Source organism: Lepidochelys kempii, chromosome 1 (genome assembly GCF_965140285.1).
Source record: "Lepidochelys kempii isolate rLepKem1 chromosome 1, rLepKem1.hap1, whole genome shotgun sequence".
Classification (NCBI taxonomy): domain Eukaryota; kingdom Metazoa; phylum Chordata; order Testudines; family Cheloniidae; genus Lepidochelys; species Lepidochelys kempii.
This window is the reverse complement of record NC_136380.1, coordinates 124409049-124427411: the sequence shown is the minus strand read 5'-3', so window position 1 is coordinate 124427411 and position 18363 is coordinate 124409049. Positions and strand designations below refer to the sequence as shown.

General features: G+C 42.7%; 1 protein-coding gene across 3 annotated transcripts in view; it reads right to left on the bottom strand.

The window, feature by feature from the left end:
* LOC140914782 (regucalcin) overlaps positions 1–18322 on the bottom strand; it is a 28878-nt gene extending 10556 nt beyond the window's left edge. The window contains exons 1-3 of one of the 3 annotated variants that reach the window (XM_073353439.1): positions 15788–18322; positions 8693–8740; positions 582–747 (exon numbers count right to left, since the gene is read on the bottom strand). In XM_073353439.1, the coding sequence (XP_073209540.1) occupies positions 582–747; positions 8693–8740; positions 15788–15859 (286 nt within the window). In that variant the 5' untranslated portion in view covers positions 15860–18322. Of the gene's footprint in view, positions 1–581; positions 748–8692; positions 8741–9367; positions 10192–15787 lie in introns of those variants that run through there. The other 2 variants (XM_073353466.1, XM_073353447.1) reach the window with 2 other exon arrangements.
* Positions 18323–18363: the final 41 nt, after the last annotated feature.

The following is an 18363-nucleotide window of genomic DNA, read 5'->3' as shown; positions in this document are numbered from 1 at the left end:
TAATGCTGCTCTTCCTTTTTATATATATTAATAAACTTTTAGTTTTTAGTTACTAAAGAATTGGCTATCAGCTTGGTTTGGGGATAAGAGCTGAAGTATATTTTGACCTGGGGTGTGTGTCTGGTTCCTTGGCATGGGAAGAATCTAATAGATGTGATTCTTGATTTTAATAATCATTTATCACAGAACTCTGGTTTCTCTGGGTGGTGCATGAGGGGCTAGAGGGCCTGAGGGGGTCTGTCTGTGGCTACATAACAACTAGTATAGCATTTTGGAAGCACACATTTGTTACTGGCTTGGTGAAATCTTATGAGAGACTATACCACTAGTTTGGGGTACATGCCCTGTTTTATGGCAGCCTGACCTGAGATTGGCGCTCTTAGCTGTGTCCCATACTAGGCAGTTTGCATTGCTAACTGACAAACTATTAACCTGGGACCGACGTGGCTACTACTCCACTGCATACAAACAACTAACGGCAGAGATAGATCAACTATAACACAGGGGGAAAAAAACAACCTAAAAAGGTACAGAAACAAAGTAGCAAACAAGTTTTAAGACTCAGCGTGGCACTGTCTTACCCACAGACACACTGTGCACTTCATTGGTGACTGAGTTCCAGCGGCAAACTTTCTGTGAATTAATATCCACATATACAAGTGCATTTTCTCTTTCTTCCCATACTGGGCACTCTCCCATCCTGTTCTTCTCCTTCACAACAGACTCAATCTTAATAGAAGACATGGCCTGAGAGGAGGAGAGAAAAAGATAAACCACATGAAAAATTCATTTTAACAAAAGAAGGCTTATTGTGTTGAATTTTTATAGAAACATCATATTTAGAGCAGGAATTAGAGAACTATATAGTCCCATAGATGCCACATAGGATTAGTGAATATTTGGGGAATCCAATACATCTAGTCTCCGGTACTTAGATGGGTCACATTATTATCTTATCTTAGCACCTATCTAGGACTAGAATATCCTTACTGTGTGAGGATCCCAGTTTTATAACTGGACAAATTACCTTGTGCTAAAACTTGATAAAAACTAAAGTGATATTTTCAAGCCTCATATTTGCTAAGCAGGCTTCTGGAAAGGAAAGGGAAAATAGGGAATAAACAAAAAATAGGGAGCCAAACATGAAAAATCATTAAACTTTATAGTTAGACTAGGTGGGTGAAGTAACATATTTTACTGGACCAACTTCTGTTGGTGAGAGAGACAAGTTTTTAAGCTTTTACAGAGTTTGAAAGCTTGTCTCTCTCACCAACAGAAGTTGGTCCAGTAAAATATGTTACTTCACCCACCTTGTCTCTCTAAAATCCTGGGACCAACATAGCTACAGCTACACTGCATACAAACTTTATCATTTTCATTCATTTTTCTACACGTATTTTCTGATGTTTCTTTGGAGTAATCCCTCCTTCCCCGCAATTCTAGGACATGGGTTTAATATTTCTGTAGTGTTGCCAAGTATTAATTCATACCAGGGCTGTAACTGTAGTGTAGGAGTTGGGGGAGCAGTGTTTAACAGGTAATAGGTAAAAATAGTATTTCAATAACATAAGATCCCTCTCATATATATAGTAGTATCCATCTATCCACCAGTAGCTGAAAGCCTGTGCTATCACACAGGTGTAATGTGTAAAATCATGTGGTAAAAAAGCCAAAAATGGCTAAGAACTCAAAAGAGGGACAGTAGCAGACTGTGAAACCCAGCGATGACTAATATTCTGAACAAAAAGAGCTCTCAACCATGCTGAAAGCTGTTTCCCTTGCTTCACACTGACACAACAGATATTTAGGCTTCTGAGTGATATTTGGGGTTATTGTGTGTACTGGTTGCATGGGTGGTTGTGTTGATTTGGGTCTAGGAAGGTTGTGCTGGGAGATTTGTTTTGATTTGTGCAGGTGGCAAATGAGGGGTGTGCACTACAGTGAGGGGTTGTGTGTGTTTGGAGTTATTGTGTATGCTGATTGTGTCACTGTGGGGGACTTGTGTTGGACAGGGAGAGTTGTGTGGATTTCCATGGGTAGCAAATGAGGGGTTTATAGTGAGGTGAGGTGCTGTGTGTGTTTGCAATTATTGTGTGTACTGGTTGTGTTGCTGTCTGAGTGATTGTGTTGATTTGTGTGGGGTGGTTGGTTGTGCTGGAAGATTGTGTGGGTGGCAAATGAGAGGAGTGTATTGAGGTGAGGGACTGTGTGTGTTTGGCATTATGTTGTATGCTGATTGTGTTGATTTGTCTAGAGGGAGTTGTGCTGGGAGATTTCTGTTTATTTGTGCAGGTGGTGAATGAGGAGTGTGTGCTGCAGTGAGAGACTGCGTGTGTTTGGGGTTATTGTGTGTGCTGGTTGTGTGGTTTGGAAGAACTATGGCAGTGGGGCCACGTAATCCGCCATTTTTGTAGTCTCCCTCATACAACCAATTAAATTGTTCCATGCAAATTAGCTACAGCGTAAAGATGGTGATTGGCTGAGTAACCTCTCATCCCACAGCGGTCTAGGCTTTTGGCTTGTAGCTGTAGCTATGTTGGTCCCAGGATTTTAGAGAGACAAGGTGGGTGAAGTAACACATTTCACCGGACCAACTTCTGTTGGTGAGAGAGACAAGCTTTCAAACTCTGTAAAAGCTCAAAAACTTGTCTCTCTCACCAACAGAAGTTGGTACAGTTTGTAAAGCTGAAAATGGCTGAAAACTTTAAAATTGGACAGTAACAGACTGTGGAATCCAGTGATGACTGAACCTGGTGATAGTCTGAACAAAAAGAACTCTCAACTATGCTTGTAGCTGTTTCTATCGCTTCACACTGACACAACAGACATTCCAGGCTTCAGAGTGACACACAATGCTTGACTTTGCAACCTGAATAAGGTTCTTGTAATATATTTTGTGTGTGTAATGTCCTAGCCTTTTAAAAAAGCAAACTGAAAAAAAATGAAGCTCCATTGTGTGGTATCACAGTGACTAGAGATGGGCAGAGAATGATTTTCAGAGGATTTTGAAACTTGGTCTTGTTCCAATTCAGAACAAGTTCGACATTCTCTGTGAAAATGGAATTACTGTTCTCCTCCCAGCTCTACTGGGAGCCTGGGCTCTGGGGCAGTTTGTAAGCCACAAGAGCCACAATTCCGAGAGAGTCCACTTGGCAGACTGTCTTGGAGCTGCGGATCCTGGAGGCCTGTGCTGCCAAGAAGCCATGAGCCTGGGAGCTAGGGCTCTCAGGGCTTCCAGGATCTTGGCTCCCCATCAGCCCGCCTGATGAGGAGCTGGGAACTTGAAAGCCGGGGTGCTCCAGCAGTTTGCCAGGCAGGCTGCCGTGTCAGGTGGGAGAGCGGGCAGGAAACCAGGCAGGATTCTTCTGTCAGAAGCCTGCTCAATTTCCAGTGTAATTTCATCAAAATCAACATGGTCCCACAGAACATTTCAATTGTGACTAATCAGCAAATCCCAATGAAAAAATGTTTCATCAAAAAAAAAAAAATTGACCAGCTCTAATACTAACACCCACATCATTCATCAGCCGGGTCTGAACCTTTAGATTCTCTGCCCAGACCTCTGCCACTTCAGCTAACTGGGTAAGCGAAAGCAGTTGTAGGTGGTCATCCTCTATGTTGACCTGCAGTAGAGGGGAATGGGACACTTTGCCAGTGTTTTTCACAGATATTTGCAGACAGCAGAGGAATGGGGGCCCTCAGGGACCTTGGGTTCCATTACACGCTCTGGAGGGGAGTACTGTCTAAGGGGCATAGGTTCTTTTGTCTATTCCCACCCAAATTTGACCCCTTCTGCCCTGTCCCCTCCAACAAGTCCCTCATGTCTCTTCCCCATTCCAGGATCCTTGCCTCAGTCTCATTCTCCTGCCTACCTAGTCCCAGCCTCCACTCCTCAGTTTTCTCTCTCATCCCTTTGCCGGTCTCCTTTCCCAGCCAGTCCTAGTCTCCCCTCTGGGCTCGCTGTCCAAGTCCCAGTTTCCCCCACACTCTCATTCTCTCACCCTCAACCATGGGCAGTGTGTGACTCCTGCATTTCATAGAATCATAGAATATCAGGGTTGGAAGGGACCCCAGGAGGTCATCTAGTCCAACCCTCTGCTCAAAGCAGGAGCAATCCCCAATTAAATCATCCCAGCCAGGGCTTTGTCAAGCCTGACCTTAAAAACTTCTAAGGAAGGAGATTCTACCACCTCCCTAGGTAACGCATTCCAGTGTTTCACCACCCTTCTAGTGAAAAAGTTTTTCCTAATATCCAACCTAAACCTCCCCCACTACAACTTGAGACCATTACTCCTTGTCCTGTCATCTTCTACCACTGAGAATAGTCTAGAACCATCCTCTCTGGAACCACCTCTCAGGTAGTTGAAAGCAGCTATCAAATCCCCCCTCATTCTTCTCTTCTGCAGACTAAACAATCCCAGTTCCCTCAGCCTCTCCTCATAAGTCATGTGTTCCAGACTTTGAGAGGGCTGGGTGTGAGCGCTGGAAGCTCCATAGAAGTGAGCGGGGGAAGCACCAGTTCCCAGACCATGGCCTGCCCCCTGCTCCGCCCCAAGGCCCACCCCACTCAGCCTCCTCACCCTGAGGCCCCACCCATGCTTCACCCCTGCTCCACCCTAGGCCCCACTCTTGCTTGGCCTCCACCCCAGAGGCTCCCTCACGCACTCCACTTGCACCTCTCCACTCCCTCTCCCAAGGCCTCCCCCCGGCCACCACTCACTCCTCAGAGGGGCAAGCAGCTGGCGGGGGTCCTCAGTGGAAGACGTGGAGCAGGGGAGGGAAGAGGCACCGTGCAGACAGGGCCACGGGGAAGAGGATAAGCGGGAGCAGGGCCAAAGGGAGGTGCACCCCATCTTGTTTGGGGAGGCTTAGCCTCCTGTAGCCTCTTAAACCTGCCATCCATGCTCCCAACTCTTTGTCACCAGGCTCCTTGCCCAGCCACTTCAGTTCCCCCCTCCTGGCTCCTCATCCCATGTCTCTCCTCCCACACTAGCTCCCAGTCCTAGTCTCTCACCCTGGGCTGCTCATCCAATATCAGTCTCCCCTCTCAAACCTTCCCAGGCTCTTTGTCCCAGTCTCTTGGCCTGACCAATCCAGATTTTCCTCCCTCTGGGGCTGCAGTTCCATTCTCCCTGCTGAACCAGTCCCAGCCTCCTCTAACTTGTGACTCCTATTCCCAGTATCCACTCCCTCCCAGTCTCCTTGCCCAGCCAGTCCCAGTTTCCATCACCCCCACCAAGATTTTTCCAAAGCTTATAAACTTGGTCACATTGGGGTGTTTTCTCACAGGTATAGCATCCTGGACATAAAACCCACCACTGCTCCAACAGCTAAAGCTAGTTTAAAAAAAGACCACCATTTTTAATATGGACAAAACAACTTCTTTTTCCCTCAACTCATCCTAAGAAATGGCTGAACTGTTTTGGCTGAAATTTTCCAACAAAGTTCAGCCTGAAGCAAACATTCAGTATGGAAAATTTCAGCCTGAATGGTTGAAGTCTGGCAAAGTTAAAAGCAACTGAAAATAGGGTGGGAAGTATCAGGGAAACTGTTCTGCAGGGTTCCAGCGACTTCTGAAACAGAGGACAGTGAATGCCACTAAAGGTCTTGCAAACTAAAAGGGTACTTCCCAGTTCCTATACACTACACTCTTCTAGCAGGTATTTCAACCCCCCCGCACCCACTGGCCTACTATGATCTTCTCCCTTCATAATAAAAGGTGGAGACTCAGTGCTCCCACCCCACTGTGACAAACACCCTGACTTTTTGCTTCAGCTGACAAAACCTTCCTGGGCTTCCTTGTCTCCTAGTAGTGACAAGCTGATCCCCAGCTCTGCTACCTGTGCTGTGGCTAGGGTGACCAGATGTCCAGATTTTATAGGGACAGTCCTGATTTTTGGGTCTTTTTCAAATATAGGTTCCTATTACCCCCTACCCCCTGTCCCGATTTTTCACACTTGCTGTCTTCTTTCCTATGCTGACCCAGCAATTTCAGAGATTAAAAATGTGTAATTGTTGATGTTATCTATACTTAGCAGTTAGCGATTTACATTTTCTGTGCAGTCAGCAGTCACATGAATGATGAGGCATGAAACAAGGCCCTGAAAATGGTCTGTTTCATATTGCCAGCAGCAGCAGGACAACCTGAGAGGTGGAAAAGTCTTGCTCAGCATTTTTCTGAGTTGTCATTGGGAGCAGAGGAGGAAAATCCAGATATTTCACCATTCAATTTCCCCAATGACTAGCCCAGACTTTTAAATTTAGAGACAAATGACTGGAGGGATAAAATGAGGGGAAAAGGGATTTTGTAGTACAATGTCACGTGAGACCTCAAGGAAGGATAGTTTTGTGCTTAAAATACTGGGTTCTTAAAAATGGTGGTTAAAAAGCCATGTCTACTCTATAAACACTTAGCCAGCATAGCTATACTAGCAGACCCCCTCATGTAGCGTATGCCAACAGGAGTTTTTCTGTCAGCATAACACTGTGATGTTGCATTCCATATGTTTTGTGGAAATAAGCTTATGAGTGTGAACACGACGTAACTGGAATATGCTTTATGCAAAAGGTCTCTTGTAAGGTATCATAACAAAGTTATAACCTACTAAATATATTCCTCCTATTTGTATGCATGTATCATTCTTGTATCTGAAGCTAGAAATATGAACTATAACTCTGAGGTCCTATTATAATTATGCGAAGTGTGGGCCATTAATAGTGGTTTAGAATGTTGAAGGCTCCCATTGACTAGGACAAATGGTTGTAAGTGGTTTATTTACCTACAAACCTTCCTGTGTACATGTGGGCCAACCCAGGAAGAATGGAGACTAGGGGTCTTACAGTGACATGTGACCAGTTCACACAATACTGCAATCCATCTTAATCCTTGTACTTTTCCATTGATGAGGCGGGGGTGGGGACAAGCATAGTCAAAAGATTCCCGCCTTGTGCCAAAGCTATAAAAGGGGGTGGAGCAGGACAAAGGGGCTGCTAGTCATGAGAAAACCCCTGCTTACCACCTGAGATGTCTGCTGAATCTAACAAAGACTGTACCAGGGGAAAGGATTGGGCCCACAATAGGAAGGAGTCTAGTTTGTGAAAGAAGCTTATTGGAACATCTCTGTGGATGAGATATTACCTGTAATCAGTTTCTTAATGTATTAGACTTGCGTGTTTTCGCTTTATTTTGTTTGGTGACTTACTTTTTTCTGTCTGTTATTACTTGAAACCATTTAAATCCTACTTTTTATACTTAATAATATCACGGTTGTTTATTAATAAACCCACAGTAAGTGATTAATACCTGGGGGAGCAAACAACTGTGCATCTCTCTCTATCAGTGATATAGAGAGTGAACAATTTATGAATTTACCCTGTATAAGCTTTATACAGGGTAAAACAGATTTTTTTGGAGGTTGGATCCCATTGGGAACTGGGTGTCTGAGTGCTGGAGGCAGGTAACTTGCTGAGCTGTTTTCAGTTAAGTCTGTAGCTTGGGGACATGGACCAGACCCTGGGTCTGTGTTGTAGCAGGCTAGCATGTCTGGCTCAACAAGACAGGGTTCTGGAAGTTCCAAGCTGGCAGGGAAAGCGGGCTCAGAGGTAATTTCAGCACATCAGGTGACAGTCTCAAGGGGATCTCTGTGACTGAACTCTTCACAAACACAACAACCTTCCCTAATGACATTAGTTAAATCACTGTTTCCCAACCTGTGTGCCATGGCACATTGTTTTGTCATCAGGCCCAAACACGTGTTCCGCAGAATTTTTGTGTTTGTGTGTTTCACAAGTGTTTGTGCCAGGCTCAGTTTCACAGCATGGAGCCTACCGGCCTTTCTTTCTTACAGAAAGCTGACTGAAAAATGTTCACCGAAGTTTTTTGCTATTAAAAAAAAATGCCTTTTTGACTAAATGGAAGGTTTTTGGGAAAAAAATTCCGTTTTCATCAAAAAATTGAAAACCAAAAGAATTGTTCATTTTTGTTGGTCAAAAACTGAAAAATTGACATATTTTAAATAAAAGCCTCCAAAAATCCATGTTCATCAAGAAATTTTCATGAGAAAAAACACATTTCCCAACCAGCACTACTTTTCTGTTGCCAAGACTAGCGTGGCCATAAAGTTTAATACCATAGTGCTTCATGAAATGAAGCAATGCAAAGAAGTGAAGTAATAACCATAACAACAAAAATGAATGGACTGTTTTCTCACAGAGCAATCAGGATGCAATATAGTCAGTCAGTCATCTCAGCTATGAGGCAGCTATGAAAACAGCATCACAATGAAAAATTACAAGTCATATCGCGCTAGATGTAAATGCTCTGTGAACATGAAAACATGGGGAACGGAGGCTGCGAAAAGCTCATCTTCACCCTGCCCAACAGCCAGGCACAATTGCTATTCCTGTGCTCCCCAAAGCACATGAAGTGCTTCTGTCATGTGCCCTTGAGGTGCAAGACACCTCAGTGCAGGGCCCAGGCTTGCCACTCATATGCACCAGCCAGCAAAGGTAACCAGCATGCAGTAAGATGCATGTTTTACCCATTAAATCTCAAATTCTCCCAGGGTAGTGCGCCCTCGCACCCCCCATCCCCACCAAAACAGGACTGTATCTATAAAAACATGACTGAACCCACAATTAGGCAAACACACACACACACACACACACACACACACACAGAGTAAAAGTTTACCTCAACTTTTCTGTCTTTATCTTCAGTTAATTTCCTTCTTGTCCTATTCTGTGAAATAGAAACATTCTCTATTGAAATTGTCAACCTAATGGTATTCAGAGATCATTATTATATCCCTCTGCAACACCACCTGTGGGTTCCCTGTTCCCTGATAGTATTTCCCAGCCCCCAACACCAAGTTTACACACACATACAGATCGTTTTGTCGTTCCCGATATCTTACCCTCCAAATCCTTATGCAATTGTTGTTGGGTTCTTTTACTTCTAGTTTTCCTAAACTGAATGTGATAGTTAAGACACTGAATTCATATACTAAGGCATATTACTTCTCTGCATGAGATTCATATACTATTATAAACACACACACACACACACACATTTTATTTACATATTACATGCACCAGAGAACAACATTGGGTTTGTCAATATGGTATTACAAATATTTAGAAATTCTCTCTCTAGTTCACTCCTTTCCTCTTAACTGCCCCACTTCCTCCCTTTAGGTATCCAACTTTACATCTATTACTACTAGCATCTCCTCTTTTTGGATGTAAACAGCATTTTGCAGTTTGACTCTGTCCTCCTTTGTATTTGCCATTCTCCCCCCTTTCAGAGTCAACAACAAATTGTTGGAATTTATACTGTTAATAAACAGGCATAAGTGCCAATACTGACCTCTATAGTATCCCACTTGGCAACGTTCTCTAAATGTCAACTGAAGGATTATCTTCATGTAACTTCCTTCTCTTTCAAAGAATCCCTCTTGAATGAAACTTGGATCAGGAAGATTTTGGATCCCAAGGCAGTAATTACTTTATTGCTTATTTCAAAAGAAACTATTTCTCAGGTCGGTTGGAAATAAATACACTCACATGTGACTATAGATTTAGATCACGAGTGAAAAAACCTTCAGGGCAGAGCAGCTGCTCCTCCTGATATGGCTTTTCCTGTTGTTGAATTCTTGCCCAACCCTACCTGAAATCAATGCAAGTAAGTCTCTGTTCAGAATATAGCAACATAAACAAACAAATGCATTAAAACAAAAGTGAAAAAATTCCACTAAACTGGATGAATGGCAGCAGGGTAGGAAACGTCAGGGGGAGGTGACTGCTCGAAAAACCCCAATAAGAAGGGAGAGAGATGTGACAGCTGAAGAGCCAGGAGCCTGGAGTGGGTGCCTTTGGCGGACCACAGAAGGGGAATACAGGTGCAGTTGCCCTGAACTGTGCCAACAGTTACCATCTAAAAGGTGGCAGCGTTAGGAATAGAACCTAGGACTTCTGGTTTCAGAAACAAAAATCCTCGTTACTTGAGCTAAAATGAGTAGCTCCATTAGCTGAAAATAGCAATAAGTATTTTACCCTTTGTACACTGACTACCAAGAGCAACAGTGCACAGTCAAGTCAATGGGTATGCTAAACCCATCACACTTGGAATGTATTTCTGGATTATTTATTTTTAAAAATCAGCATACATGTAATTTCAATTGCCCTGTATCCATATGATAATATAGGGTGGTAAAATGTGTGTTTAGTTTGTGTATGTATTTACTAAATTTACACTCAAAGATACTGTTGAGAGAAACAAATGACAATAGTAGATCCACTGCTATGGAAACCATGATACATGGTTATTTCTAATAGACAATATAACTTTAATAAGACTACAACTATTAACTCACTGAACTTCCCTTCACTGCTAGACCCTCCCGCTGCAGGTTCTGCCACAGAAGAAGTGATCTGATAGCAGAAGTACAACGGGATGAAGAAATGATTTGGCACAGTTTCCTGTTTCTTTTCAAGAGTACTCATGAAGTGCTCTAGACTGACCTGCAGTCTATAGAGCAAAGAGAGGTGTGAATGAGACTCAAGAGAAGTAAGGGTACTTGTATCACCCAAAATGTGGATCAACAGCAGACTCTGCACCAAAATGTTACTGTGCTATAAAAGGTATGTTAGTAAAATACTCATGTCCAGAATGTCTGCCTTTGAACAACACAAAGAGGTAGGTTTGCCAAGGAGTAAGTGGGATTTTATTTTGTTTCCATTTACACGCTAAATATTTGCATATTGTCGCATGTTGCATATTGTCGCATGGGGAAATATACTTGCTGATGCTTTCATGTTCTGCAGTCTATTAGCTTCTTTGACTACTTTCCTACTAGCCACATGAAACCAGTAGAGAGACTTTCTAAATCACTCACACCATTCAACTTCCCGAGTTCTATCCATGCCTGATTGTACATGGTTTTCTTTTCTGTGTTGGAAAAGAAAATTCTCTGCCACCTTCAATTTACTGATTTATATATCCAGGACTTTTTGGCAATGTGCTGTTGAAATCAGAAATAGCAGAATCCCAAACTGGAGTACAGCACTGATGAGATGTTTAACACCTCACCTCCCCAAAAAATTATATTATTGATGTGACATCATGGTCAATTCAGCTGGCATTTCTGCATTCCTAGCTCCAGCACAAACCAGAGAAGTCTTGTAGGACAGGTGAGAGAAAGAGAGAAGTGTTGCTGATATGCAGCGATGAAGCATAGCGCAACACTAACCCCATCTGGCATCCTCTCCCTCTTGCACTCAAGAATTGAATTACTTTTTCAGCTAATTTTCTAATCCACCTTACATGCGTGATAGAGTAAGACAGGACGGATGGCAGGAGCAGGTGGGAGGAAAGAGGTTACTAAACAGAAGTGTTGAGACAAAGGAAGGAACAGAAAACTGAAAAGATACTAACCAAGAGATGGAGAAGAAACAGTTACAGAAAGGGAGAATAGAGGAACATGAAGGTGTGGTCTGCATTAGTAGGAGCATTGCCAGCAGATCGAGGGAAGCGATTATTCTCCTCTCTTCAGCTCAGGTGAGACCACACCTGGAGTATTGTGTCCAGTTTTGGGTCCCCCACTACAGAAAGGATGTGGATACATTGGAGAGTGTCCAGTGGAGGGCAACAAAAATGATTAGGGGGCTGGGGCACATGACTTATGAGGAGAGACTGAGGGAACAGGGCTTATTTAGTCTGCAGAAGAGAAGAATGAGGGGGGATTTGATAGCAGCCTTCAACTACCTGAAGGGGGGTTCCAAAGAGGATGGAGCTCAGCTGATCTCAGTGGTGGCAGATGACAGAACAAGGAGCAATGGTCTCAAGTTGCAGTGGGGGAGGTCTAGGTTGGCTATTAGAAAAAACTATTTCACTAAGAGGGTGGTGAAGCACTGGAAGAGGTTACCTAGGGAGGTGGTGGAATCTCCATCCTTAGAGGTTTTTAAGGCCCAGCTTGACAAAGCCCTGGCTGTGATGAATAGTTGGGGTTGGTCCTGCTTTGAGCAGGGGGTTGGACTAGATGACCTCCTGAGGTCTCTTCCAACCCTAATCTTCTATGATTCTATAGGCAAAGTTGCCTCAGTTTAAATAAGGCTGGCCCTACAAAGTTTCTCTCATTTAACAAAATGTGGGATTATTATATGCAGTGTTGTAGTAGCTATGTTGATTCCAGGATATTAGAGAGACAAGGTGGGTGAGGCAATATCTTTTATTGGACCAACTTCTCTGTGGAGAAAGACAAGCTTACACAGAGCACTTCTTCGGGGGGATTGTTAGGTACATTGGTGTGATGCCAAAGATACAGGGCTTGCTTTGAATTTAATTGTGAAATGCTCCATAAAAAGAGTGTTCCTGTGAAAGTTTATTAGGCTGTAGATTTAGTAGTTTGTCGGGTTTTCAGAATTCCTGTACTTAGAAATGACCGTCTGGTCTTAGAACCCAGTTCTGACATGCTTGCTGTCTACCTGATCTTGCAATACCAAGATTCAGGGCCAAATTCAGCCCTACTGTCAGTAGGTTCTACTGTCTTCACTGGAGCTTTACCTGCTTACTCCACAGCTAATTTTGGCCTTTAATTTTTCACGTGCCCCATCACAAAATTAAAGTCAAGTACAACCCTATTCCCAACCGTGAACCACACTGTTGTTATTACATCCTGAACTCCTGAGGTTTTTAAAGTCCCTAGTTTGCCGCATTTGGGTGAAACTCTAGCAAGCTTAAAGCCCCTCTGGACAGAAATTTGCTGTCATGATTGCAGCTAACAGAAAGAGCAAGAAACATAAAAGTCTTAATAGTGTGTTCACGTTCACACAGGGTGGGATTAATCCAGATATTCACACTCACACAACCCATCAAATACTCATGAAAATGTTTCTGAATGGCTGTAGTTTCATTTTTTTTCTGATCATTAATGATTATTTGACAGAAATATTTACAGATTGGTGCTATTTAATATTTGACATTTTCCTATTTAAAAAATTTCAGACTTGCAGTGAAGGAAGAGAAACAATATTACATGACTTAACTTACAAACCAGACAGTGCAAATAAGTCAACCGCAGTCTACAATCAACCCCATAGGCTGAAAGTTATTTGTCCACACAGTTCAATAAATACTTATAAACAACAACTACATCCAGAGAAAATCAAAATTAGTTTGAAAATGATTCACTAAACCAAAAAAGGGGCTAAATTCACAATGCCTATCAAGAACAGTTTCACCAGCTCTCATCAATTATAAGGGTAAACCACAAAGATGGGTGTTGGGATTCTCTCTGAGACCTTTACCACTTGGCTTACCCAGGGAGAACACTTCAGCCAGTTCTCTGCGATTCAAAGTACTCAATTTGACTCCAGATTTCATCACTCAGGTTCCTTTATTTGGCATACAGCAAAGCTATGCTGGTTTGATCAGATTCAAGTGTAGGGGGTGGATATAGGGCATACCACACATCCAGAGTTACACAGAAAACAGTTTTCTTTATATACATTACACACTTTCAGATCGTATTGGTTACTTTGCAGGAACCAATCCTTGTACAGCATGCTCTGTCCATATGGAACCTGATCTTTACATTCCAGGTTTATCTTGTCCATTGTCCCTAACATCTGGGTGTTGCTGCTTATCTTAACTAGCACAGACATCCTGACTCCAGCATACTGCTTGCAAAGCCCCTATTTACAACTTAATCTTCCATTCACCTTCTCAATCATGTCCACTAAGAAATGAGGCTAGTTTCTTATGTCAAGCCAGGCCTACAATGGGTACAATGATTTATAGTACTGGTCAAATTCTGTACTTCAGGTCCTAATTGTTCAACCAAATTGGGTGTGGCATGACATCAAGGTTTTATTGACCTGAGTTTGGGATGGCCATATGGGTCATAAGTCATCCCAAACAAATGCTGATAAAAATGGTTATACCATCTGACACCATCAGGTTAGTCCATATATGCTATATCAATGGTTTTCAACCTGGGGTCCTCAGACTACATCTAAGGGATCCGCAAATGGTTGTTGTTATCATAGAACAGTGGTTTTAACCATAGTCCATGGATTATGTCTATGATTTCCAAAGGGGTGTACACCTCCATTCCAAATTTTTTAGGGATTCATAAATGAAAAAGGTTGAAAACCACTGTTGCATGTTACCAAAAAGCTATTTTAGAGAGACTTAAAGATATGTATATTGGGGTACTATAATTTGTATCTCTCCATCTGTAAGTCCAGATGCCTTCATACAGGTTCTGAGTTGAAAATAATGCAGAAAAATTAAACCATTTTCAACATCCTTTCAGGAAGACTTACTGCTGACAGCCATGGTTAGCAATAGAAACATTTCCTACTGTACTTCTAATCCAGTATTAAAACTGTATTTTAAGAAATATAAACCCCAGTCGTGTGTGCATAGCGAACATGGAGATAACAAATAAGCACAAAAGTGTCACGTTATCCAACCAGTAGCCTCATCTGACTGACTCCAGTGCCCTCTGCTGGGATAAAGACTTCTAAAGAGCTAACAGTCAATTTTTAAAAAAAACAAACATACTCAATTGAAAAAAGTGACAGGGATTAAACAGACAAGAGACAAAAACCTGGATTAAACTAGCCTGGAGCATTAGGATTTCAAATATATCATTCTTAGTCTATGCCAGGGATCGGCAACCTTTGGCACACAGCCCACCAGGGTAAGCCCCCTGGTGGGACAGGCCGGTTTGTTTACCTGCCGCGTCCTCAGGTTTGGCCGATCGCAGCTCCCACTGGCCACAGTTTGCCGCTCCAGGCCAATGGTGGCTGTGGGAAGTGGCGTGGGCCGAGGGATGTGCTGGCTGCTGCTTCCCGCAGCCCCCATTGGCCTGGAACGACGAACCGCAACCAGTGGGAGCCACGACTGGACAAACCTGCGGACGCGACAGGTAAACAAACCGGCCTGGCCCGCCAGGGGGCTTACCCTGGTGGGCCACGTGCCAAAGGTTGCCGATCCCTGATCTATACAAATATACTTTTAGGACCAGAGTGCTGACTCCTATGTATACATAAGGTAACATGCTGGCCACATTCAGAAGGCTAGATGAAAAAAATGTAAACTAAACCCAAGCTATATGCTAGATTTTTTGTTGGTTGGTTTGTTTATGGGGTTTTGGGAGGAGGGAGGGAGACTTGGTGGGGACAGTTGTTAAGAATGGTAGAGATCCTGTACTATGTAAGAACTTGGATCATATAAAACCTGTCTCACTAGGAAATTACTTGTCCATTTTATGGGCAAAGGATGAGCTTCATCAATATTATCAATAGTCAAAGTGTAACACACACACGTTATAAGACTTGCTATTGAAAATTTCAATTTTTGAACTTGGGAAAGAAGATTGAAGACACAAGCATGTAATCTTTTCACATGCATATGTCATCACCAACAATTAACTTTGACAAAATAGACAAGCAAAAGCATAAAACAACAAAGCAGAAGGCAAAGATGAAAAACCACAAAAATGCAAAAGGAAAAATATATCTGAAAATCAAAATACAAAAATTAATTCCAAAAACTAAAATCATCAATTAGCAGCCTCCAGTCAGGTATTTCAATGGGGCAAAATGCTTGCCCTATGTTCAGACTGGCAGCAAAGAAACACTATTCTGTTCCCAACACATCAAAAATGAGCAATTATGCAAAAACAGCAGTTATAAAAACAGCAGCAAACCAAGAACATTAAGCATGGGACACAAAAAACCTTAATTTTGTGCTGTAACTAAACACAATTATCAAGATTACCCAGATTTTGCTGAAGGGTTCCCTGTCAAACCCAACTCCTTCGGCAACTGGCTGCTCCCTGAATCTTAGCATTTATCAGACAGAAAAATAGCTTAATGTCAGCCTATTACCACCAGCTCCTGCACAAACAAATTGTGTAAAGCATCTTTCACAACACAGCACCAATCTACTGCCACAAAAGTGTTCAAGTTCCTGAACAACTTTGGCCAATCATCTGTCACATAATGTGAATGCTGACACCCTTCCTTCTGCTTTTGGCTAGGATCAGCAAAAACAAAATGCTTTGTTATGAGGGATCATAAACTCAACTGTTATTTCTGAAAGGAAAGAATAAATTTTGATGAACATTCCTTCTTTTAATAATTCAATTGCTATTAGAAAAACTGTAAATTTTAATTTTATGTTAAAAGAACTCTGAACTAGGGAGTGAAATAACTGTTCACATTTGCACACTTTAAAGCAGGACTTCTTGAAGAAACACATGTATGCTGTGCCAAAAATGGAGTGCTTTTTTATAATGAAGACTGCCAAGGCCTGTTCTGTTCTATGTAACAGAATGGATATATCACACTCGAGGGGCTGACTGGGTGGCAGAGCCTACACACCTAGGTCATCACTGCATGCTAACCATTGGTTAAGCAATTGCAGGTTAGTCAATATACGCAGTAGCCTCACCCACTGCAGCACTGTATTTGAAGGTGGTAAGTAAAGAAGATAGAGGCAGGGGATTACAAACAAACAGAAGGGGACCATGGGGAGATGGAGGCATGGACCTAGCTGATGATGTTTTTCCGTGGCAGATCTTTCCCATGCAGACCACTGCTTCTGAACCAAGGACCATGAGCACACACTGGTGGAACCATGTTGTGCTGGAAACATGGGATGATAAACAGTGGGTCCAGAACTTGTGTGGAAAGCCAGGGTCCACCTGGAGTTGTGGGAGGAATTTATCTTAGGTCTTGAGTAGCAGAACATCTGAGGAAAGGGCTCATATCCACTCCAGAAGCATGTTGCATAGCACTATGGAAGCTCGCAACTCCTGTTGGTAATCAGTTCATGGTAGGCAAATCCATGATTAGCACAGTGGCCATGGAGGTTTGCAAAGCAATTAATGCTGTGCTGTCTTCCAAGGTTCTAAAAATTGGACACATTTCTGAAATAATTGTGGGGTTTGAATGGATGGGGCTCCTGAGCTATGCAGGTGTGATCAATGGCACACACGTACCCATTCTATGCCAGCCATTTCAAGCAAGCACATTCACAGGAAAGGATACTATTCCAGGGTTATGCAGGTCCTTGTAGAATACCATGGCATATTTATCATGGATACCTATATTGGACGTAAAAGCAGGGTGCACGATGCCAGGGTTTTCTAGAGGTCTGGCCTATTTCAGCATGGGCAAGTGTGTGTGAGTGGGGTGTGCTCTTCCTGGGGAGACCAGGCTGGGAAGGAAGAGAGACAGGACTGGCTGGAGTGTCTGAAAGCAGCTGGGCCCTTCCTGGTCCCAGGGAACGCTTGCCTACTTGGGAGGAGACACGTTACAGCACACCTCCATAATTCAGACTGCGACACTGTCTTAGGCTAAGCTAAGAAAAATGGTAACGAACATACACATATTGTAGGGCTTTTTTTGTGTAAAATGGTTCTCAAACATTTTAGTCACAATTAGCGGTTGTCGGCACTAGCACCCTTTTTGTTGGTGGGGCGAGTGGCCTGGGGCTGGTTCTTCTGCATCTCAGAGATGGCAATCCTACCTCAGACACTAGGAGTTGGTTCAGGTCTGTTGCTGTAATTTGAGGAAAGCTCATCCAGTTTACAGAGTAGGAGCCATGTTAGTCTGTATCCACAAAAAGAAAAAGGAGGACTTGTGGCATCTTAGAGACTAACAAATTTCTTTGAGCATAAGCTTTCGTGAGCTACAGCTCACTTCATCGGATGCATGCAGTAGAAAATGCTCAAAGAAATTTATTAGTCTCTAAGGTGCCACAAGTACTCCTTTTCTTCATCCAATTTAGCTTGTACTGAAGTGTAACATTAGATGAGACTAAATATACATGCATGCTGTTGCTTTGAAATCCTCTAATGCTTTACTCCAAACTACTAAATAAAAATGCTTTGTTTTAAGAAGGCTGTTCGTCACTTTATCACCGGTCACAGGTTTCTGAAGGAAAGAAGTGCAGATGCTCAAACCCAGTCTGGTCTGCAGGCTGCTAAGTGGCTGGTGTATATACACACACAAGGAGTAGCATACTCAGGTCCCATGCTAAGAGTTGAAGAATTGTGAGATTCCACCCCAAGACAGGTAAGGGCAAGAGCCCTGCCTCAGCGCATCCCTTCAGATGATACAAAAGCGGGACAGATGTGCAGCTAGCCCTAGAACTGTGAGATATGCATAATAAGAGCCACTGTTTTCTGCTAGTTTGCGTTCAGATGTTATATCCTGCATAAGATTAAAAAAAAAAATACAGCACACAAAACCAGTTAATTAGAGTTAAGATATAAGTTAAACAAACAAAAAAAATCTTTGACTACAAATTCCAACTGCAGGCATCAATTGTTGTTTTGATTGCTAGTA